Source organism: Syngnathus typhle, linkage group LG17 (genome assembly GCF_033458585.1).
Source record: "Syngnathus typhle isolate RoL2023-S1 ecotype Sweden linkage group LG17, RoL_Styp_1.0, whole genome shotgun sequence".
Classification (NCBI taxonomy): domain Eukaryota; kingdom Metazoa; phylum Chordata; class Actinopteri; order Syngnathiformes; family Syngnathidae; genus Syngnathus; species Syngnathus typhle.
Window position 1 is genome coordinate 7,804,763 of NC_083754.1, and position 21,809 is coordinate 7,826,571.

Below are 21,809 nucleotides of genomic sequence, written 5' to 3' on the forward strand. Positions count from 1 at the left end.
TAAAGGCCTGGCACAGCATCCCAAAGAAGGAAAGCATAGAATTTGGTGATGTCCATGGGTTCCAGACTTCAGGCAGTCATTGGCTGCAAATTATTCTCAACAAAATATTGAAAAGTAACAATTTACTTAGGGTTATATTTATTTGTCCAATTACTTTTGAGCCTCTGAAATAAGGAGTGTTTGTATAAAAATAGCTAAAAATTCCTATAGGGTTAATTATATATTTATGTTCTACACCTTGGATTAAAGCTTAAAATCTGCACTTCAATTCCATTGTCGTTTCATTTCAAATCTTTCAGTGACACTCTGATGAAGGCGGAAGAAACCGCCGAAACATGTCAGGTAATGCACCTAAAATAATTTGTTTGATGTAAAAGAACCGTGAAGTAATTAGTCCTATTATCACTGTTGATTACCTCAGCTCAACCCATTTCTATTTACAAAGCACTTAAAAGCAGCCGCACGGTTGCTTGTCGAAATAAACGGCTACAACCTGTTTTGTCTGACATCAGAGAAAAGGCAAGAGGCACAGTAAATGAGGTTTGAAGTCAACTTTAGTCACATTGTAAAGATTTACGACAGAACACAAACACATCTGAGAGGGACGGGTCTATTTACATGACAGCAGAGGAAGAGGCAAAGTCAGAGTTCAGCGTGCAGCAGGCTGGGGTGTGTTTTATATTACTTGCAATTTTGCTGCTTGCTATCCAGTTGACGGAGATGAAAGACGACGATGATGAGGAGGAGCTACATGGTCAGACAAATGATGACTACAAGTGTGCGGTCACAACGCCGCAAGTCCACAAGTCAGTAGTATCTGTCGTGTGTGTGTGTGTGTGTGTGTGTGTGTGTGCAATAAGTGTGGTTTGCATTGTGCGTCTACTCGTTCTTCTTCTCCTTGTTCTTAATCAGCTTGTTGATTTCTCTCTTGGCCATGGCGGCGTACTTGGACAGGACACCGTGCTGGTTGAGACCTGGCAGCAGCAGCATCAAACTCACTGAAAGAACAAAAATGTGGATTGTTATTACGGCCCAAAAGTGACCAGCCCGAACATAAGAAACTGGATTCATGTTACAACTTGGCTGTAAAACTGTCATCACACGTGCGTTCTCACTCACCTATCAGGTAGGTGAGCAAGAGGTTGTGCACTTGCTGCCCGATCCAGGCCACCGCCAACAAGCCGCTGATCACTGATGTAAAGTACTGAAAATGACATCGGGTCACACTTCAAGGCCTGGAGGGTATTTTCGGGACATTTTCGTCATTACCATCTTTGGTTTCTCCTCCTTGAGCGTGCACAGACGGCGCGACCAGCCCAGCACACGACGCTGAGTCTTCACCATGTTGCCGCAGATCTCGTGGAAGCGCTGCTGCTGCTCTGTGGTCCTGGTGAGCACGAACACACAGAGTGGACGCAAAAGGGTCACGGCTGGTTTTAACAAACGTGACATCATCGGAAGTAGAAATAGAAGCAGGAAGTGAGGTATGGACAACCAGGACAGTATGCAGATACACAGGAAGCAGGCATTCTTCTCACCACTTGTTAGAGCCAAAGACTTTGGGCGCCAGCTTGGGTACCAGGTAGTCGGCCAAGCACAGCATCATGACAGCACTCGACACGCCCGTCAGTACCGACGGGTCCAGGTAGTAAATAAGCCTGAGCGGGACAACAGGAAGTTGAGGTAAGCTAAACACCAACAGCCCTCTCAAACATAGGCGGTGTTTCGAAGGGGTTTGATTGATTGATTGATTGATTGATTGAATATTTATTGATCCCCAGGGGTGGGGAAATTCAGGCCCCAGCAGTATTCATACCACAGAGTGGGTATACAAAAGACGCACAAATGGCATGAGCGCAACTCAACAGGCTCTCATAAGGCTGCCACACAACGGCGCCACAAAGAAAGCCAGAAAGTGCTCAAGATAAAAGCCATCAAAGCAAAACAAAGATAAAAGACAAAGGAAAAAAAGTAACTGTGGCCAACCTGCACCCCTCAATACAGGAGAACACCCCAAAACACACTAAATAGCCTCCACGGGGTCCATAGACAGGTGTAGGGGCAGTCCAGTTCAACGTAGAGGACCCAGATGGTTCTTAAAACGTCGACTGATTGGGTCAGGAATGTGTTTGGAATCATTTAATGAACAGGATCCCTAGATAGACAATTGTTTTTGGTGCTATTAAAATGAATTGAGAAGGGTTGACAATGAAGGAGACAACCGGTACTCGCTACACATCCCAGTGGGACAAAATGTCCGGCTCACGAGGTTGAGCATCCTCTGGCAGACTCACAGAAAAAGCGCGGTGGTGGCGCCCAAGAGCGCTCCAGGAAACCACGGCTTCTCCCAGTGCAGGACACGATCCCCAGCCAGGATCACCTCACCCCACACCTGAAGTTGCTCCTCCAGCTGCGCTGTTTCCTGTGCCTGTGTCACCAAAAAATAAAAGAATAGCTCCAACAATTAAACATCAATCACTCCCAAAAAATATATATATATATATTAAGTGATTATTAAAATGGCTTGAGAGCGGCTCTACAATTGGAAAATGTGCAGCTAATCGAGATGTTGCGGAACAGTGTGCGCATCTAATTTTTTTTCTAAGAAATGTTAGACTGGGGCCTTTTGGTATTCGTGGTAAATCAGCGCAACACAAGTACAGAATTGTTTTGGAGCCTCAAAACATGAGATCGCAAGTCACAAGGTTAGCATCGGGCAAGGCTAGGCGGCTAGTTGCTTAGCATCTTAACAGCTGTCGTCGTTGCAGTCGAGCTACAAGTTGGGAAAAAGAAAGAAATAAAACCCAAGAAACAGCCTTAGTCTCAGCCTTAGTCCTTGCTGCCTGCAGGACCTTGGACCAAGCCGCCGGGTGCAAACATCCGAGGCCCGTCATAGCAAAATCGAACCTTCGATTGCAACAACGTCATCTTGGTACAAACCAGCATGTTGGCGCTCTTGTTGTCTCCTTCGACCATTGCTGCTCAAATTGAAGCTTATTTAGAATTCTATTTTTTTATATCTCCCAAAGAAGAAGATATTTGAACAGGTGGACCGTCTGGGCGGTTTGCTCAGCGTCACTAACGGTCGCTGTGGCCAGAAAACTTGAAAGGATGTTTTTATCCGGGGCGCCTGCGTCAAAAGTGGCGCTGGGCATCGTGGGAGATGCAGTTTCACTTGAGATCACTTTCGGGAAGGAAGTGGAAAAGCTAATTTTCCCAAAATAAATTCTACTCTTCCTAGTTTTTGCAGTAATTTCACGACTTCACTTTTCCTTGATTTTTGAAAACGCAATACTAGGCTACTCATTGTGTTATGAACATGGCTTATAAAAATGATAATTCACCCACTTAAATAAATTAAACCGTTAAATGAATATGCAGACTTTTAGGTTTTTTTGCTATCATTGTGCAAACTGAAATAGAAGTAATGATTTATTTTCTAAGAGACCTACGCGTGCGTCCGTCTCATCTTATCCAGCGCGTTTTTGTGACGTTGACGTCACGTGGTTTCTGCTTCGTCCCCCTTTCGTTTGTGCTTGTACTTGCTAACGGAGCTAACAAAGCTTACTCGGTCTTTTTCTTTATTCAGACTTTTTTAGAGACGCGGCGATTACACAAGCTGCAAATAAAGATCAGGGGAAGAGTATTGACAATTCCCGTCGGCGAATTTTCTCTCCGGGAGCGGAGAAGAGTGTGGTACGTAACAGCCGCCTTAGCTTACCCGCTAGCTTGCCGTCTATCCGCTAAATCAAATGCTTGTTAGCTAGGCCTGAGCTGTTGTTGGGGCCCGTGGTGATGTTCTCCGAACGATACATTTACTTTCAGTTCCAATTGTTTGTTACGAGTAGTAGATAATCACGTATTCATCGTTTTCTCCCTAATATTCTTTTTTTTTTTTTTTTTTTTTAATGGCATGGTTGAATGCCTTTTTTGCGCACGTGCTTAAATGGCATTCTTAAACTTTATTGAGCAAATAAGTGATCGTTAACACAAGATGCTAGACTAAGAGTCGCAATGCTCCCTGTAGCAAACTTGATCCTAAATTTTGGACGTGTGAGTCAAACAAGAAACTTGTTTTCCTACACGAATGATTTAACTACAGTTTCTTCTTCTCTTGAACACGTAAAAACATATTTTCTAGCATGAAACGCGCCAACGGGTCTCCGAAGGGTTTTCATTATCACCTAAATAGAGCTGCAACAATTTCTCAATTAATCGAATTCTTCTCGAGAATCAAATGAATGCGGAATGACCAAATGAACATGGCAAAATATTTTGCCTCTTCAGAGCTGCCATGTACAATGGCATTGGCCTGACCACTCCCCGGGGCAGCGGAACCAATGGCTACGTTCAGCGCAACCTGTCCACGCTACGGTCCAAGCGGCCCCGTGATGATCGCGGCGGCGAGCGTGATGAAAAGGACCGCGAGCGGCTGGAACTTCAACTCAACCGGCAGCCCAACGCAGACATTCTGGAGCACCAGAGGAAACGGCAGCTGGAGGTGGAATGCGCCAAGTTTCAGGACATGATGGAGGAGCAGGGGTAAGGTGGCAGAATGACTGTTGACCAAAATGATGACAGATGGTGATGTCATTTGTTTGGGAGCCTCATGGCAAAAATGCTGTTGTCTGCTTGCTGCCTCAGATATTCGGCAGAAGAGATCGAGGAGAAGGTGAACAGCTTCCGAATGATGCTGCAGGAAAAGAATCAGCCGCAGCCTCCCGCCGCTGATGACAAAACCAGGTAAGCCAACAACTATCGGGAGATAAATATTAAAAGGATTATTATGTGAATCATTGACGTTGTTCATGGCTCATTGGGGGTGTTTTTGGTCTGCTCAGCGTGACCGAAACGCACGCCTTGGCGGCGGCCAACCAGCAGAAGAACGACCGGCTCCGAGCTGCCTTCGGCATCTCCAGCGACTACGTGGACGGCTCGTCCTTCCACGCCGACCGCAAGGTGAAGGAGAAGGAGAAGCGCGAGCAAGAGCGCCTGGAAAAGCAGCAGCAACAACAACAACAACAACAACAACAACAAATGCAGCAGCAGCAGAAATATACGTGAGCCCAAAGTTTTCGCTTCTTTTAGCAGTAGTAGGAAGCAAGAGGATCACTTCGTCTCTGCTGCTGGCATTGCTACAAGCTGCCAGATGAACAATCACATTTTGAGTAACATGCTCCGTGTGCTCTTCCGCAGGTTGGTCGAGGACTCAGACGAGTCGGATTCCCCACCCAAGAAACGCAGTCGCAAGAAGAAAAAGAAGACCAAAAAGAGAGCCGGGTGAGACACAGTCAAATAGAAGAAACTCGTTTTACACATCGGCAAATCGTCATGTGTGTGAGAAAAAACAAAAAGTTATAATATGTTGTCGTTATCGCCGTCAAATCTTGCAGCTCACAGAGTCCCTCGTCGCCTCCTCGCCGAGAGAAAAAATCCAAGAAGAAGAAGAAGAAACGGTATTTTACTTTAATTCAACGTGTCCAATTTGCCCACGCTCAACTGTTGCCTTCTTATTTCTTTTTCAGTGAGTCCTCAGCGTCGGAGGAGGATGACAGGTAGGACTTTGTTTTTCTTGACTGGTGCAAGTACTCGAACTCTGAAGGACTCAAGTTGTAGTTGATATTGGTTTAAAAGTAACTCTAAATAAAATACTTGCTACAACTGGTAACTGGTGTGGATTCTGAAAGCAAACACGATTCTTTCTCTCCTCAGTTCCTCAGACGATAAGCAGAAGAAGGCGTCAAAGAAGAAAAAGAAGCAAGCGAGTAAAAGTCCTACAAAGAACAAGGCGGCGGCGCAGCGGAGCGTCTCGTCCACGTCGTCCCGCAGGTGTGACACTTCACCATGAATCGGATTTATTTTTATTTCATTTGAGTGACTTCACCAAATGTCTTGTGGGACGTCAACAGTCGCTCGCCTGCGCCGCTGCGATCACGCAAGACACAACAGGTGGACAACGGGCACAGGCCAAGATCTGCGGACCGGAGACGAGGCGGGAACGACCAGAGTCCGCGACGTGGAGGAGGTGACGAGGTGAGGCGTAAACCCATCAATCACCCCCTGCATGAATCAACTCGGTGCAGGTCCATTCACCTCCTGTTCTGTCTCTCTGTCTTCCACTAGAGAGAGAAAGAGAGGGGAGTGGCTTCCCTTTCCAGGAGGAGGCGGGACTCTACCTCTCCCGACAGAAAAAAAGAGACTGAAAGGAGCAAAGAGCGGCAGGGCGAAAGGCGGCGTTCACAAAGTAAAGAGCCAGACAAGAGAAAGAGGGATAGCGAAAAGGGCGCCCGGAGGAGCTCCAGGAGCAAAGAGAGGGACAAACAGAGAGGGGGACCAACAAGTCCACAAGGTGGCAAAGACAAAGGTCGAGGAAGGCGTTCCACCAGCAGAGAAAAGCCAGAAAAAGCAAAGCCGTGTCCTCCCCAGAGGACAAGACATGACTCTTCTTCTCCTTCACCTGCCAAAGAGGATGCCAGGACTGGTCGCAGTAGAAGAGAGGAAGAGAAGAACGCCGGGAAGCGGGACACCAGGACCCGACACGAATCCTCTTCTCCTTCACCACCCAGAGCAGACGCCAACATTGGTCGCAACAGAAGAGAGGAGGAGAGAAACGCCGGCAAGCGGGAGACCAGGACCAGACATGACTCCTCTTCTCCTTCACCGCCCAGAGCAGATGCCAAGACTGGTCGCAGCAGAAGAGCGGAACGAGAGGAAGAGAAGAACGCCGCAAAGCGGGACACCAGAACCCGAAACAAATCCTCTTCTCCTTCATCGCCCAAAGTGGAGGCCAGGACTGGTCGCAGTAGAAGAGAGGATGAGAGAAACGTCGGAAAGCGGGACATGACGACCAGACACGAGTCATTTTCTCCGTCACCTCCCAGAGTCGACGCCAAGACTGGTCGCAGCAGAGATGCGCAACAAGAGAAGGAGAAGAACGCAGGGAAGCGGGACACGAGGACCAGACGCCACACTTCGTCCCCGTCTCCTGAGAGCAGAAACAGAGGAGACTCACTGCAAACGTATAAGAGCAGAGAGGCCGCAAAAAGAGCAGATGCCTCTTCTCGCCCTCCACCTCGTCATTCTCGTTCGCCGCCCTTCAACGGACGCCAGGACCAAAGTCGAGGAGATGGAGGGAGGACGTCTGACCAGGCACCGGGAAGTCGGCGCAAACCTGACACAAAGACCAGAAGTCCTCCAAAGCAGCAGGTGCAGGAACAAAAACAGAACGGCAGTGACAGCGACTCATCCTCGTCCTCATCCTCGTCTTCGTCGTCATCATCTTCATCGTCCTCGTCAGAAGACGAAGACCAACCCGAGACAAGAGAAAACAGAAGTTCCGCTTCCATCGGAGCAGCCGCTCGAAGGTTCGTCACCAACGGACGCCCCGAGACCTCACAAGAACCCCGAAGACCCCCCGAGCGGACACAAGACAACATGGAGCGGCCCGCTCACAGAGCCCCCGCCGACCCCCCTCTAGGAAAAAACCATATGGACCGCCATAGTCCACGGGAAAAGCCCATCAGGAGGTCTCGCTCTCCGGCGGCCCACCGTGCCACCCCGCCCAAACAGTACCAGGACCACTCCAGGAGAAGTAGTCCTCCTCCGTCCCACCTCCGGGACCGAGGATGGGAACGGACTGTCAGACGTAGCAGGACCAGGAGCCCCCGGAGGCGCAGCCCTCTGATCAGGTAAGAAGTTCAAACAATCCCTTGAGTGAATGATTCTGAACGCAGGCATTGCGAAAGTCGATCTCATTGCGGAATTAGGAAATAGAAATCAGCAAGTGGAAATTGTTTGCGCCTTGCAGTCCTGAGTAAACATTTGTTTCCTCCCGCAGGATGCGCCGCCCACCTTCGCCGCCCCCCAGGAGACGCGACAGTCGCTCGCCAATCAGGAGGCGTGACAGCCGCTCGCCCTCGCCAGTGCGCAGGAGGCCGCCCACTCCCTCCCCACCGCCATTGCTTAGGAGGCGCACCAGTCGCTCGCCGGTGAGAAGGCGCACCAGTCGCTCGCCGGTGAGAAGGCGCACCAGTCGCTCGCCGGTGAGAAGGCGCACCAGTCGCTCGCCAATGAGGAGGCGGACCAGTTGCTCGCCAATGAGGAGGCGGACCAGTTGCTCGCCAATGAGAAGGCGAACTAGTCGCTCGCCAAGGGGAAAGCGCAACAGTCGCACACCGTCACCACCTGCCAGGAGGCGTCCCAGCCCCTCGCCGTTGCCCCCAAAAGGGAGGAGGCCAATTAGTCCCTCGCCAAAAGGGGCTGCTCATGCTGCGTCCTCAGAAGGCGTCCGGGCGCAAGCTAGCCAAGTGGACAAGCGTCCGGGCAGGCCAGAGCAGCGGGCGCCACTCGAGAGAATCGTTCAGCAGCCCAGACCGTCCTCGTCTTCATCGTCTTCCTCCGACTCCTCGTCCTCATCCTCGTCATCATCGCCTTCTCCGCCGCCGGCAAACAGGAAAGAGACCAATCCTCCGGAGCGGGAGAAGAAAAATCAGATGGAAGACGAGAGACCAGAGCGCAGGATGCCGAAAAGCGGTTCAGACACCTCGGCGGCTCGCGGGGATGCGTCACGAGGCTCCAACGACCAATCGGAGCGCAGGAAGTCGACCCCGGCCCGGCGGGAAATTGTCACCGAGCGCGGCATCAATGGAAAGGAATCCAACAAGAAAGCAAGCCAGAGCAGCAGCTCTTCATCTTCATCCTCATCCTCCTCTTCATCCTCCTCCTCATCCTCCTCCTCTTCAGACAGCTCAGACTCAGAGGCGCAACCAGGAAAAGGGTATGCCACAGACAGGAAGTGTGTCATCACTTGATCCGAGTTCTAGATTGATATCTCTTCTTTTTTCTGTCTTTTAAAACAGGAAAGCTAAAGCTCAGCAGTCCCAATCCTCCTCCTCCTCAGACACCGAAAAAGACAAGAAGGACAAAAGGTGAGAAGTTAGCCAGTTGAAACCCGCAATACTTTAAAGATTGTCAAGTTTTAAAATATCTCTTGAGGTCAAATCATCAGGAAGTCATAAAGTTTAAATCATTAGGAAGGGAATGTAATGAAGTTGAAATTGCTTTTCTTATTTTATTTTTTTCAAATTTCATTTGGTCGACAGCGGCGGTGCACCTGGCAGGCTCCCGGCCGACTCACTGCGAGATTCCCGCTCTCTGAGTTATTCTCCTCCCCGACACATGCGGAAAGCGCCCACTTCAGGACGCGAGTCGGGAGGTCGGCCCCGCTGACCTTCCCTGTGAACTTTGACCTTCAACAAACAAGCTCCTCCTCTTTCTGACAGCAGGAAGTGAAGCAAGCGGCGCAGGAAGCGAAGATACGCCTGCTGCACACTTCTCCTTTTCGTGACAGCCCACAACCGTTTGGACTTGTCATATGGTCGTCATGTGACTTCTAGTCTTGGCTTGACTTCGTGTGTCGCACCATGTGACGTTTCTTTTGTTATGGATCCAAAAGGTGATGATAATAAAGTTAATTGTACGTTTTATTGCTGTGCACTTGCTTGTCGTCCCTCCCCCCCAACTTCTTGAGTTCCTAATGTTGCTCTGATGGACATGATCTGTTCAAGGGGAAAAGCAAAGTGTCAAAAAGCTTTTCTTTCAAATAAAATGGAAACGGATAATCACTGAGGCATACTTGACAGTTAAGAGAAAACGCTTTCATTTCCTCAAAGTGCATCTCACAAATTGACAAATGATGTTACTTGTTCTTTGGGGTGGGGGGTTGGGGGGGGGGCAAGTGTAAAGCTCCATTAATAACAATTGTGGTTGTATGTAAATACACAGTAAATAAAACCTTTCTGGTTCTCGTATTGTCAGCGCTTATGTTAGTGTTGTGGGCTAAGCAGTAAAAGTTACTCCTTTTAATAAATTGCCCTCCCCCCCCCAACTCCTGATTTTGTCTTTAGTTCTGGCGCTGTTTTCTCCCAGGCGCCGTGAAGGCATCGTGAGATTCTACGAGAGGAGCTGGAAGCTCATCAGGTGTGGTCGACACTCGCATGTTCTGATTCTTATCGTCTCCTTTTGTTGTTTGGAGACACCGACGAGCTCAACAAGCCTGAAGCAAGTTAGCAACGAGCCTCCAACGCTCAACTAAAGTGAGTTTGACGTATGCAGACGAGTTAACGTGTGTATGCCGACAAGTTTTCGTGTCCGCGTTAGGCCTGCGGACATCAAACGGACTTTATTGGTACGGCACACTTCTAAACTGTCTTTTTTTGTACCTACTCTACCATGTAAACACTCCTAACGTAATGCCACGTTCGTGGTGTTAATTTGTGATTTTGCTCAACGGAGTGCTTTGAGGGTTTTGCCGTCTTTAAGCGTTCATGACTCAGTGAGATTGCAACAAACGCGGGAGCGAAAACTCTCGTGACATGTTTAAATTGTGACCCACAATGAGGGAAAATGTACAAAGCGTGCGCCGAATGGAAAAGTCTTCCTGAAAGACGTCATTCGGCGTCCAAACGAGCACGAACGAGATAATTCATTTCGTTGTTAGCTTTTTTGACAAAAAGGAATCAAGTTCGGCTCCGAGCCGGAAGGTGTGTTGAGTCGTGACGTCACCCCAACGTTTTCGGTTTTTGTTCATCGTGCTCATTTTTTGTGTGCTAGCAGGCTTTCCCACGTTAGCATCATTAAAGGGGGCGTTTTCAAAATAAATTTTTATTGTTGTGGTTGTTTTAAAACGTCAACTATTCAGTTTTGATATTATCAGTTTGAGCACGTGACCGGTAGTAAGCGATGTTGCATTCTGTTTCCCTTGAAAGTAGGGACGTTCAGTTGTCTCATCGTAGTACATTTTCCCATCAAACATTATAAATATTTAAGGCATAATCTACCGGTTAACTTTAAGTGGATGTATAAAAAAAGTGTGGAAGAAAATGCCTTGACTCATTGAGACATGAGAGGCATGGAAAGTTTCCTATTGTCACTATTTTCATTCAGTGAAATTAGCGTAAGCGTAAAAAATGTCTTTTGTAGGCTATGCCTTGCAGTCTTGACACATTGCGTTATAAATACTTTTTTTCCCCCTCCTATCGCACAGTGGGCACGTTGTTTGCTTGAGCAATGCGAGTGTCTGTGACTATACATAATCGATTGGTGTCGTTTACTTGTTGCTACATCTAAAGTCCTCTTCTATCTATATATAAACTGTATGCCATTCTTGGAGGGGGGGGGGGGTGCTTTAGGGGACGCCCCAGCTCATTTTCCGAATGGAAAGTGCACATTTCTGATTTGGGCCACAACTCGAACGCAGTAGCGAGTTCCATTTTCTTTTTGTCTCTTAAACGTACAGACATTCAATCTCTTGTACTCATTTACATACATACCGTGTATTTGTTACATTTATGAACTTATTAGTTGATTATTTTGGGGATGCTAAAGACAAATTGAAGAATGAAGGTAAGTGATCTCTGTTGTATGTGGAAATGGAACCAATTTTTCATCCTCTCTGTTTTGTAAAGTTGAAAACGATTGAACGCGACGCTTCAACTTTCCTGATGCTCTTGAAGGCTTCAATGATGGAACTTCTGAGGAGCAGGAACATCTCCTAGTTGTCCCGCCGTATTTATGTTGACCGGTTCCGTGCTCGTTCCTCGTCGGAAGTTGGCAGCTGAAAACTTTGGACTCGGATCGCCAAAGTGAAACTGAAAGCCAGCGTGATGCCGGTGGAGAAACCCAAAAGTCAGTGCTGATCGTAGTGTGAGTGTGGCGACGGCGGTGTGACGATTGTGGACGAAGTTGGACAGCGAGGAGTCGGGAATGGCGGGAAAGGACTACAATCACCTCTTCAAGCTGCTCATCATCGGCGACTCCAGTGCGTCTCGTTTTATCTCCTCTCATCATTTGTCACTCCCCTCGCTTGACCTTTCTCTCCATGTTTTCTTCTCGCAGATGTCGGCAAAAGCAGCCTGCTGCTTCGCTTTGCAGACAATTCCTTCTCTGGTGAGTTTGAAGCACTCGTTCTTGGGGGCGGCTTTTCTACTTCAGAACCTGGACCGCTTAACTTTCTCACAGCACTGTGTTTTGTGAGACAAATATTTTCAAATAAGTGGTTGTGCTGCAGGAAGTTATATCACCACCATTGGTGTGGACTTCAAGATCAGGACGATGGACGTGGAAGGGGAGCGTGTCAAACTGCAAATTTGGGACACGGCCGGGCAGGAGAGATTCAGGACCATCACCTCTACGTAAGCGCATCAAACGTCACACACGCATGCATGCACGCACACAGACGGCCTCTACAAATGTTTGCATGTTTGCATGCGTGCAGGTATTACCGGAACACGCACGGCGTGATCATCGTGTACGACGTGACCAATCCCGAGTCATTTGTTAATGTCAAGCGCTGGCTCAACGAGATTTCTCAGAACTGCGACAGTGTCTGCAAGGTTCTCGGTCAGTCGGATCCGTCGCTTCTACTGCCACAACACTGGCTTTGCAACCGTTCACTACACAGATTGATTGAGAACCCCCGAGATACATATATACTTTATTTTTGGGGTCACCTTAGTGGGGAACAAGAACGACGATCCGTCCAGGAAGCAGGTGGACAGCCAAGACGCGATGCGCTTCGGGGAGTCGGTCGGGGTGCCTGTGTTCGAGACCAGTGCCAAAGAAAACATCAACGTGGAAGAGGTCTGTTGCGTACACAAGCGTATTGCTGCCAGTCCAATTGAGGGGGGAGCCATATTGTGTCTTAAAACTACTTTGCACTGTGCTCTGCAGATGTTCATGGCCTTCACTCACATGGTCCTGCGGGCCAAGAAGCAAAGTCAGAACCGGGCCGAGCGGGAACGCGAACGGGAGAAGGACACGGTCAACATCAACGCACATCGGGAGCGGGACCGCCGGAAGAGAGCCAAGAAATGCTGCTGAGTGGAAAAGCACATTTTATTCTTTTTTGTTTTGTTTACTCATCATCTCCCGTCCGCACTGACAACTTTATTGGCAACTACTGTACACACGTGAATACCACCATTAATACATACTAGTGCTGGGGCCACACTCACAAAATATACTACTACTGCATAATGTTTTTTTAGATTAAAATCAAATTGCTACAAAAGTCAAGGCATTTTCTTAAGACTAAAGTCGTAAATTTGCCCAAAAGCCTTCTTTTGTGTGTGACTTACACGCAGGTAGTAATCCATCTTTTTGAATATGATACCTAGAAAAGCCAGAAAATAGCGGGTCGGCGCTTGTGTGGCTTTTCTCTGAGTGCTCAGACAAGAAGGCCAAAGTCCGGATTCAAACGCTCAACTTCAACACTGTGAACCGTTCATGAGCTTACCGCTCCTTCATCAATGTAATTGTACAATATTGAAACTTCACAATTCTGAAAAGACCTCTACATACCTGTCAATATTTTTACATCAAGTATTATGTAAATTTAATATTCTAAAACATTTTAATGTCTTGTTGAAAAGGTAACTTTTTTTCTGCCCAATTTTGCTTCCTGTACTGGATCAACTTAAGTGTGAGGTCTCCTGTCAGTGTGGCCCTAGTACCCTTTTTTTTTCTCATCAACTTAAACCAAAGCGTCTGTCCATCCTCTTGACAATTGAAATCCACGTAGGATCGAATCATCCTGAGGGTGGCGCTGACATCTTTTTCTTGACTACTCATAAAAGACGAAAAGGGACAGTGGCAGAACAAATGTTTAATTTGCACTTACTGTGTGCCATAATTTGTGCACACACACTTAACACAAACGTGACCAGTGGCCTAACTGTGTTTTTTTTTAAACTTCATTCTGTTGCTTAGCAACTGTACAAATAAAGTCTTGAATCCAAAATGGTTTGGCCAAACTAACTGATGAAGTTAACCGCATGTATGTACCTAATGATTTGGCCATCTTTCCTTGCGTGTGATGCTGCTTTCTAGTGGTATGAATTGGAAGTGCACTTGCCTCTCCAATTTCCCCTTATCTCAAAACCCCCCAAAAAAGTCTATTTGGAGAAAAATGAGCAGAGGCACTCATGAAGTTGCAGGAATCCTAATTTCTTCGTGAGCAAGGCGGTGGCGCCCCCTTTTGGTCAGGTGGTCTTGGGCAGCCTGTAGACGCCGGCGGAGACAACGAGCTGGTGCTCGCGGACCTTGCGCTGCAGGAAAGCCTCCAGCTCGGCGACGTCCATCTCGGTGACGGCGGGTCCTGACACCACAAACATCCGAAGCATGGAGTGGATGCGCTCCAGCGTCATGCTGTCCAGGTTAGTCAGCATGGCCTGGATGTACGCCCAGAACAGCTGACGTGACACACACAGAGCAAAGGTTATGCTTGAACTTCTCTGGTCATATTCAAACCTGGCTTGTGATGTTATAATGACCGAAACTGCCATCTTCTGTGCTAGCGTTACCTGCATCTTCTCCTCTTTCTGCTGCGTCTGCGTGGTGGTGTTGGAGTCGCGCTCGTCGTCGCTGTCGATCATCATGACGGCGCCGCGCTCCGTTTTGTCCTTGCAGGATGACGCCGTCTCTAGCACCGAATAGCGGCCGGCGCTTTCCTCGCGTAGGACGCCGTGTTGCTGCCATAGCGCCAATTTCCTGTGCACCGCCTCCTTGGGCACGCTCAGGGCAGTGCTCAGCTCCTCTAAGGTCCAACTACCTGAAGTGTACATCCAGACACATCACCAACATGAAGTCATGACGTGGCATTATTTGTATTATTTTTATCAACTTTTTACTTTTGTCCTGGAAGTGCAGGATGATGGCGGCGTGCAGCGGCGACACGGTGACGTTGCTGACCGTTCGGTCCTCCAGCTCCACGTCCAGTGTGACGGAGCCCAAATGAGGCTTCCAGCTGAGAGTCCGCATGGCCTGACCACAAAAACGCAAAAAAGCTGGAGAATCAAAGTATGGCCTCACTTTACAAGAACTACTTTTGCATATTTTATAAATCAAATAAGTGTTCCAGGTTTTGTGACGATATTGATGGGCCTCATGTTAGCATTCGCGCACCCTAACGTTCCATGTGTTACCTTGAGCTTCTCGTATCGTCGCGTGTAGGCTTCGGTGGCACGTTGCACGATGGAGGGCATCTCCATCTTTTCCTCCTTCAACTGCGGCCAAAACTCAGAAGACAGGATGAGGGCCGAGAGCCACGAGGGTGGCTGAGGATCCTCCCCCTGCTGCCGTGGCTCCTCCCCTTCCTCCTCTTCCTCCTCGCAGATGTTGCTGTTTATGCGGCGAGAGTCGGCCATGTCCTGCATCCAACACGCACCAAATGGAGGATGCTCAAATCCGGCTCGGCTCACACACTTCCACGGTTAGCTCAGCTTCCTACCTTCAGCATGACCTCACAGTAGTGCATGTGCGATTCTCCAAAGCGAAGTTTCAGCAGCTCCACATTCCTGATTTCCCTGCAAGCACATGCGTGACGTGATGTGAGCTCTCGTCGGGGTGGCGCACGGGCAGCGTACCTGGCGGTGTTGTAGTTGAGCTGATGCAGCAGCCTGTCGGCCAGAACGGTGCGGTACTCGTTGATGAAGATGTCCTTGCTGCCGTAGATGCTCACCAGCAGGCTGATGATGTCCGACGAGCGTCGTTGGGAGCCCGAGTTGTCTGAAGTGCAAAATGCGAGGTCGCGTTCACAACGGGAACCGAAATTGTGACACCCCCCTTCCCCCCCAAAAAAGGACATTGCGGACATGGAAACTGACCGGCTACAGCGTCGGTGGGGTCGGGAGTCCAGCTCTCAGGGTCGCCGGCCTCCTCGTCGCTGTCCTGCATCTCCAATGTGACGGGGTCACCTCGGGAAAGCTCCGAGGCAAGGTCGGTGCAACCCGTCACCGCGTCACCTGTCAGACCGTCCACGATCTGGCGGACCGTGTCTTCACGCGTCCTGAAAGCCGGATCACGCGTTTACTCGTCACCCGACGTCCACGTGTATGCATGCGTGCTTGACAGACCTGAGATACTTCCTGATGGGCTGGCAGGCCACCTGCAGAACCACCATGGAGGGGTCCAGTTCTCGTAGGGTCTTGATGGCCGAGATATAAACGGTGAGGATGTCTGACGTGTGGACGCCTGACGAGATCACGACAGCTTTCATTACGTACTGTGCCTATAAAAAAAATTATATGTAACAAAAGGGAGCTCACCAGGGTGCAGCAAGCGATTCTCAAAAGTAGACCTGAGCGACGTGAGGAGTTGCTGGCGCTGGTTGGTTCGTTCTAGACAGAACTTGAGGTCTTCAATTGCCGCTTTGGATTCCGGGAATTCTGAGTGAGACGGTATATATAGTATATTTTTTCCCCAATTCATTTTGATGAGCACATATGGCATAGCGCTGGCCAACTGACCTCGGATGATGCTGAACAGCTCGTCTATCCTCATGTTGACGTAGATCCTGCAGAAGAACTGATGCATGTGACAACGCCACTGCTTCAGCACCAAGCTCGCCGGCACGGCGGGATCCGGGGGACTGTCGCGGACCTGCTGGCTGGAGAACACCTGACCCAGCCAACCTACCACCAGCTCCAACCACTGAGGGACCACATGAGCATTTCTGTTTATAGATGATTTTCTCTACTTTTTGGGTCGGAAACCTTTGGCGTTTGTGCTGGAACACAAGTCTTGTATTTCAGGCTCATTACAATGTTCTGCATGTTTTGAAAAATAGCGCACCTGTTGGAAGTCATCCAGAAAGGATCGCTCATACTCGCCCCGGCAGTGCTGCTCCAGCCACTGCTCGATGAGGCGGTGCAAGATGGACGTGAGGGCGTCGCAGCTGACCCATTCCAAGAGCTCCACCCTGGACCTGAAAATACAGCAAAAGGTTGCAACGAGCCCGCCGTCACCTAATCGTTCCGTGAATAAGCCAGGTATCGTCCAGTTCGACAAGACTAACTAACCGGTTGCGTTTGCACTCACAGGATGTGGCCAAGCTCCTGCAGATGTTTGAGAGCCTCCTGACACCAACACTTGTCGATGGGGACCTCGCATCCGCTGCATTCGCCAACCTCAGGGCCACGCCCCTCATTGTCCCCGTGGGCATGTCCCTTCCGCGCTATGTAGACGGCGAAGGTCCTGCTATAGAAGCCCAGCACTCTGTCTTGGAGAAGCTGCGAAGGCGGGAAGAGGAGCAAGCCTCTGATGATGGTGAAGGCACGCTCCTGGAGGCCCCGAGGTCCCGTGCCACACACATCAGACGGGTCCTTATCTTGCCACGCCCCCAACTGCTCCAGGCCCACTACAAGAGGAAGATGATATTTATGGTGCAATCAATACTAAATAAAATTACTAACGGTCAAAGAATTGTTAAACAGTCATTTGTTCTGCCTGAAACTAAAGGTCAAAGTATTGTAAGACAGTTCAATGTTCTGCCTAAAATTAATATCTTTATTGTTCTAAGTGTATAGAGACCCCACAACAACTGATTACAGAGTAAGCAAAATGCACGTGGCTCGACTTGCCCAAAAACGGCAGCAGTCGTTCCAGCAACGTCCGGAAAGCGGTGAGGAGAACCCAGACCTGACCCCTCTCGTCCACTTCATTCTCCATCTGATTGAGTCTGCACCAAAACTCTGGAACAACTGAGGAGGACAGGCGCATCTGCAGCGTCTCCAGTAGCCAACTGGCCAGAAGCCGAGTGGCACCCTGACCGCACAACACCTCCACACTGGCCGACAGGTCGTGATCTTCTGGCCTGCTGCCCTCGGACATCTGAGACACACAAAGCACACGTTAGAGCAATTTGTCAACATTAGGCAATAAAAGCTGAACACGCAAATCAACTCGTGCAGATTATAGTCAGCGGCGTGAAATCAGCGGGAGGACCTCCACGCTTCTCTTCTTCGGATGCAGCCAGCAAACATCTTCACAAAGACAAGCCGGACCGAATGAAGCGAAAGCGTCTTACGGGTGACCGAAAAGCCAATTTATTTCTCAAGTGTTAAGTGAAGATTCACCACAAGGATGGAAAGTTGGAAAGTGTTATTTTTCGGATGAAGCCTCACCAGAGCAGCTGTGACGGTTTCCCAAGCTTCGGCGACTCCGAGCTGAGCTTCACATCCAAAAGACTCAACCGATTCCATCGCAATTTCGTCCATTTTTTACACTTAACTGCAGTGACACTGCTGCAAATCTGACGTGTCGGTTGAAATATCTCAACTTTGGATCGCACTGATCTATCCTAAGAGGGTGTTTTGGTTTTAAGCGTACGCGCCATTGCTCCGTTTCAGGATTGTTGTGCTTGTTCCGCTTTTATTTCTTCTTTGTGTTTTTTAAATTTGGACTTTCTGGTGATCAAGACTCAATGCTCCCCCAACAGTCACAAAGGCAACATTACAGTTACAATATCGTACAACAATTTCATACTTGTAACAACATTGTGAAAGAACATCTCAGAATCTCTTGATGAAATAGACACTTGTTACTGATTTAAGAACTATATAAAAGCACACTGGAGCCTTGTGAAATGTTATTAGGATATTGGAGAACACTGATGAAACAGAAAACATTTTAGAACCTTGTAGCATTTTTATACCGTTATGGAACCTTCTTAAAGTAAACCGGGAAATTGTAGAACGTCGCTAAAGCATAATGGAATATGCATAACATTCTTAATGTTTATTGGGCCCTTTTGGAAGATTATCTACCCCAAAACTGAATAATAGTCCTTGTTGAAGCGCGCCGACGACACACTGGGGGGGGCTCGCTTCACAAACATCACGTCTGTGTACTTAAACGGCCGTAGAAGGAGAGGTCAGCGGCATCCTGAGACAAACAATCATGGCGGCGACGGAGAGCGAGTGAGTTTGGCCTCGCATGACTTGTTTGGAGAAAAAGAAAACTTGCAACGTGATGACATTCAGCCGCAGTCGGACGTTCCATCGTTTGCGTGTTTTCCGCTGCAAAAGGAGTGGTGGCGATCGCCAGGCGGAAAACCGTTCAGCTAACTCGCTAAAGCTAGCTCATTTGGCAGCAGTAAAACCATGACATTTTAACAGCAAGTCTTGTGCTTATGTTTACTCAAGTTAAAACAAATTGTTTTATTAGTTGCATTTGTGAATGTACTCTAACACTGGTAGTTTCTTTTTTCGTGACAAATTATTCTTGTTGGCGTGTGACCCTTTTCTACTCCACTTCATTTTCTTGTCTTTGTTGGTCAGGCTTCTGTGTGAGATTGAGGTGCTGCAGTCCATCTACTTGGATGACCTGTGTGTCACCAGGACACAAGACAGGTGACCAACATCGAGTCAAATGCTCAAAGCATATTCCTAGACATCAATCTTTTCTCCAGGCACTGGGAGGTTAGTCTGGTTCTGTACCCGTCCACGGCCGAAGATTCTGGATCGCAGTTTGTCCGACTCTGCTTGAAGCTGACCCTCGATGACCAGGTGACCCGCACGTCATGCTTAGAATTACATATTTCCACTTGCATGGATGATGCAAGCTCACATGGTTTGTGCATGTGTTCAGTATCCGTGCTCATCTCCTGATATCTCCATTCACAACCCGCGCGGACTCTCTGATGACAAGCTCAGCAGGTAATGTCCTCCTGACTAAATGTGCTTTGACTGATGTCTTTTCCCAACTCATTAGAAACCTGTTAAAGATTAGTGTAATGGTAGAAGCTGATAATGATGTTGTGTTCTAGCCTTCAGCAAAGTCTTGAGCTTGAAGCTGAGTCATGCGTGGGCTCGCCCATCTTGTACCAGCTGATTGAGGTTGCGGCCGTCACGCTTAAATTTCAAAACAGAAAGTTCAACTATCTCAACCTTTTTCTTTTCCATTTCGTCCTTCAGAAAGCCAAAGAAATCCTGACTGAAAGCAACATTCCTCACGGGAACTGTGTCATCTGCTTGTACGGATTCAAGGTCGCCTTCAGCTTCTCTTTTTGTCCATGCAATGTGCCAACCTGGAAGACTTCGATTAGGATAAAAAGCTTGCTGCTTGATTGTCCAGGAGGGAGAGTCCTTCAGCAAGACGCACTGCTATCACTACTTCCACTCTCACTGCCTGGGACGCTACGCTCGCCACTCGGAGGAGGAGATACGCCTCCGCCAGCAGGAGATGGCCGACGACAAGACGGCCATGCAACATCAGGTTGGACGTCAGCGTCAATGACATCAGGCTTAAGCCCGGGGCCATTAAACGCATTTTAGTTCAAGTTCAACTTCATTCCTGAAATGTCGTCATTAGAGGGGGAAAATAAATAAATCCATTAATTTTGGACTTTCATTTTGGCTGCCACTTTCCAAGATATCAAGAGCCTATTCTTCACTGTGAAAAAAAAAAATCAATCATCCTGTTTTAAATCCATTGCCAAATTTGTTGTTTTCCCCCCCAGGAGCTGATGGTGGTTTGTCCCGTGTGCCGCGAGCCTCTGATCTACAACCTGGACCAGCTGACGGCCAGTACCGCGCCACAGCTGCCTGAGGTAAGACAAGAAGCGAGTGGCGGTGCTCGAGAGCAAGTGAGGACTGAAAGTGTATTCAATGTCACCCAGCTGGATGGCGCCGCCATCCGCTCCAAGTTCCAGCAAAAGTGGCGAGAACTCGAGAAGATTCTGGACAGACAACGCTGTAGAGGAGGTGTCATCGATCCCGAGGAAGAGTCCAATCGCTTCCTCATACACATCAATGAGGTGATGACCACGCATCATGTGACACGCCACACTTGTGCTCCTTCCTAGAACATTACTAAAACTTAGAAACATAGTAAATCATGGTCTTCCCCTGCAGGCTCCTCCTCCTCCTTCTGATGGCAGCGGTGCTGTGGACCCTCTGCTACCCACCGCCTCTGAGCTCCTTCCCCCATCAGCACAGCCCTTTACTCCACCGCCAACGCATTGCACAGGCACTCACAGGCAGCCTCGGGAACACAGGCGCCACAGCTACGGCAAGGGTCCCAAGAGAGGAGGCGGGCACCGAACGAATCACGTCAAAGGAGGCGCCCCCATCTCAGAGCACTTGGACTCGCTCCGTCTGTCATCGGAGCCCGCCGAGGCCCCGCCTGGTGCCATGTGTGAGAATCCGCATGCTCACGTGACTCTTTGCCAAAAAGGAAGTCACTTTTCTGACAAACATATGGCTGGGGGACGTGCCCAGCGGGCCCGAAGAAAGGGCCCGCAGCACTCTGCCCACGGGGGCCCCTCTCAATACTACCCCTGGGACACTCGGGCACAGAGGGGAGGGGTGCCCGGGGGTCTCCCTCAACACCATCGCTGGGACGCTCGGGCGCAGAGGGGAGGAGTGCCCCGCCAGCAGAGGGTGGGGGGGCCAGAGGAGGAGCTCTGACACACACACTTATGGTGTGGTGACGCGAAATGACTAATTAAAGCTAATTAACTAATTATTCAGCACTCAGCTTTTTTTGTTGGCAGGATGTCCAGAGACGTAAATATGAGCTTAATGGTTGTTTCAGACCAAAAAGCCTCCGAATTTGTCTAGAAATGCTTTAAGATAGTGTCAAAGCACTTCATGAATCTGCTTAACTCCCTTCAACATAAAATCCACACACCCCTATTGAAATATTAGCTTTTGTGATGCTAAGGAAAAAAAAACACAAAAGATAGTTCATTTTTTATTTGACTTTTGATACACGAGGTAGTGTGCAATTTGTTATGTTGTGGCCCGCTTCATCGCCGAACAAACGGCAACTTCATGACGCCTTCCCAGCCGATGTTGTAGGTAAGAAGTTGTCGGGGTCCAAAGTCAGGACTATAAGCTTGGAAACCAACCGAGATCGCGGAAAAGACCCGTCTGAGCGAGCACCTGACTTGGATTTTGCCAGTCTGGCGTTCGTATGACGACCGTTTTATAATAATAATATTAATAATAATAAACTTGAATTGTATAGCA

The 21,809-nt window shown here is 48.8% G+C and overlaps 5 protein-coding genes across 5 annotated transcripts; 3 read left to right on the top strand and 2 right to left on the bottom strand.

Annotated features, from left to right (window-relative positions):
- Positions 1-536: 536 nt before the first annotated feature.
- On the bottom strand, positions 537-3,140 carry arl6ip1 (ADP-ribosylation factor-like 6 interacting protein 1). The gene is made up of 6 exons (XM_061303112.1): positions 2,941-3,140; positions 2,295-2,428; positions 1,539-1,658; positions 1,270-1,387; positions 1,120-1,204; positions 537-998 (listed from the first exon to the last, which is right to left on the bottom strand). Exons 1-6 carry the CDS (start codon positions 2,974-2,976, stop codon positions 880-882), a joined length of 612 nt encoding a protein of 203 aa, XP_061159096.1. The 5' UTR covers positions 2,977-3,140; the 3' UTR covers positions 537-879.
- A 347-nt stretch (positions 3,141-3,487) lies between these two features.
- srrm2 (serine/arginine repetitive matrix 2) lies at positions 3,488-9,483 on the top strand. The gene is made up of 13 exons (XM_061303097.1): positions 3,488-3,696; positions 4,288-4,542; positions 4,645-4,743; positions 4,842-5,060; positions 5,197-5,280; positions 5,394-5,456; positions 5,526-5,555; positions 5,713-5,829; positions 5,910-6,033; positions 6,124-7,688; positions 7,838-8,776; positions 8,859-8,927; positions 9,102-9,483. Exons 2-13 carry the CDS (start codon positions 4,295-4,297, stop codon positions 9,226-9,228), a joined length of 3,684 nt encoding a protein of 1,227 aa, XP_061159081.1. The 5' UTR covers positions 3,488-3,696; positions 4,288-4,294; the 3' UTR covers positions 9,229-9,483.
- A 438-nt stretch (positions 9,484-9,921) lies between these two features.
- si:dkey-16l2.16 (ras-related protein Rab-35) lies at positions 9,922-13,798 on the top strand. Its single transcript, XM_061303108.1, has 7 exons — positions 9,922-10,094; positions 11,466-11,818; positions 11,896-11,946; positions 12,068-12,191; positions 12,275-12,399; positions 12,515-12,639; positions 12,730-13,798. Exons 2-7 carry the CDS (start codon positions 11,764-11,766, stop codon positions 12,877-12,879), a joined length of 630 nt encoding a protein of 209 aa, XP_061159092.1. The 5' UTR covers positions 9,922-10,094; positions 11,466-11,763; the 3' UTR covers positions 12,880-13,798.
- On the bottom strand, positions 13,644-18,228 carry anapc2 (anaphase promoting complex subunit 2). The gene is made up of 14 exons (XM_061303100.1): positions 17,961-18,228; positions 17,418-17,667; positions 16,876-17,194; positions 16,630-16,762; positions 16,305-16,488; positions 16,104-16,223; positions 15,912-16,029; positions 15,663-15,844; positions 15,423-15,564; positions 15,287-15,362; positions 14,982-15,206; positions 14,688-14,820; positions 14,361-14,608; positions 13,644-14,249 (listed from the first exon to the last, which is right to left on the bottom strand). Exons 1-14 carry the CDS (start codon positions 18,051-18,053, stop codon positions 14,040-14,042), a joined length of 2,433 nt encoding a protein of 810 aa, XP_061159084.1. The 5' UTR covers positions 18,054-18,228; the 3' UTR covers positions 13,644-14,039.
- Positions 18,229-18,667: 439 nt separating this feature from the next.
- rnf25 (ring finger protein 25) lies at positions 18,668-21,303 on the top strand. The gene is made up of 10 exons (XM_061303106.1): positions 18,668-18,755; positions 19,116-19,187; positions 19,247-19,343; positions 19,426-19,493; positions 19,604-19,673; positions 19,752-19,823; positions 19,912-20,052; positions 20,297-20,386; positions 20,456-20,593; positions 20,691-21,303. The coding sequence occupies exons 1-10, from the start codon at positions 18,736-18,738 to the stop codon at positions 21,243-21,245; spliced, it is 1,323 nt and encodes a 440-aa protein (XP_061159090.1). The 5' UTR covers positions 18,668-18,735; the 3' UTR covers positions 21,246-21,303.
- Positions 21,304-21,809: the final 506 nt, after the last annotated feature.

What these genes read in the sequence shown, in the direction of transcription:
- arl6ip1 (XM_061303112.1), bottom strand. Translation starts at nt 2,976, where the DNA reads ATGGTCGAAGGAGACAACAAGAGCGCCAACATGCTG. An exon ending in GTCTTTGGCTCTAACAAGTG is followed by an intron (nt 1,388 to 1,538) that starts GTGAGAAGAATG and finishes CGTGCTCACCAG; the next exon opens with GACCACAGAGCAGCAGCAGC. An exon ending in AGGAGGAGAAACCAAAGATG is followed by an intron (nt 1,205 to 1,269) that starts GTAATGACGAAA and finishes TGTCATTTTCAG; the next exon opens with TACTTTACATCAGTGATCAG.
- srrm2 (XM_061303097.1), top strand. Translation starts at nt 4,295, where the DNA reads ATGTACAATGGCATTGGCCTGACCACTCCCCGGGGCAGCGGAACCAAT. An exon ending in AAGAAGAAGAAGAAGAAACG is followed by an intron (nt 5,457 to 5,525) that starts GTATTTTACTTT and finishes TTTCTTTTTCAG; the next exon opens with TGAGTCCTCAGCGTCGGAGG. An exon ending in GCGTCGGAGGAGGATGACAG is followed by an intron (nt 5,556 to 5,712) that starts GTAGGACTTTGT and finishes TTCTCTCCTCAG; the next exon opens with TTCCTCAGACGATAAGCAGA.
- si:dkey-16l2.16 (XM_061303108.1), top strand. Translation starts at nt 11,764, where the DNA reads ATGGCGGGAAAGGACTACAATCACCTCTTCAAGCTGCTCATCATCGGC. An exon ending in GCTCATCATCGGCGACTCCA is followed by an intron (nt 11,819 to 11,895) that starts GTGCGTCTCGTT and finishes TTCTTCTCGCAG; the next exon opens with ATGTCGGCAAAAGCAGCCTG. An exon ending in TGCAGACAATTCCTTCTCTG is followed by an intron (nt 11,947 to 12,067) that starts GTGAGTTTGAAG and finishes GTTGTGCTGCAG; the next exon opens with GAAGTTATATCACCACCATT.
- anapc2 (XM_061303100.1), bottom strand. Translation starts at nt 18,053, where the DNA reads ATGGACGAAATTGCGATGGAATCGGTTGAGTCTTTTGGATGTGAAGCT. An exon ending in ACGACTGCTGCCGTTTTTGG is followed by an intron (nt 17,195 to 17,417) that starts GCAAGTCGAGCC and finishes TTCCTCTTGTAG; the next exon opens with TGGGCCTGGAGCAGTTGGGG. An exon ending in CCTGCACTTCCAGGACAAAA is followed by an intron (nt 14,609 to 14,687) that starts GTAAAAAGTTGA and finishes TGTACACTTCAG; the next exon opens with GTAGTTGGACCTTAGAGGAG.
- rnf25 (XM_061303106.1), top strand. Translation starts at nt 18,736, where the DNA reads ATGGCGGCGACGGAGAGCGA. An exon ending in AGACGGCCATGCAACATCAG is followed by an intron (nt 20,053 to 20,296) that starts GTTGGACGTCAG and finishes TTTCCCCCCCAG; the next exon opens with GAGCTGATGGTGGTTTGTCC. An exon ending in CCGCGCCACAGCTGCCTGAG is followed by an intron (nt 20,387 to 20,455) that starts GTAAGACAAGAA and finishes AATGTCACCCAG; the next exon opens with CTGGATGGCGCCGCCATCCG.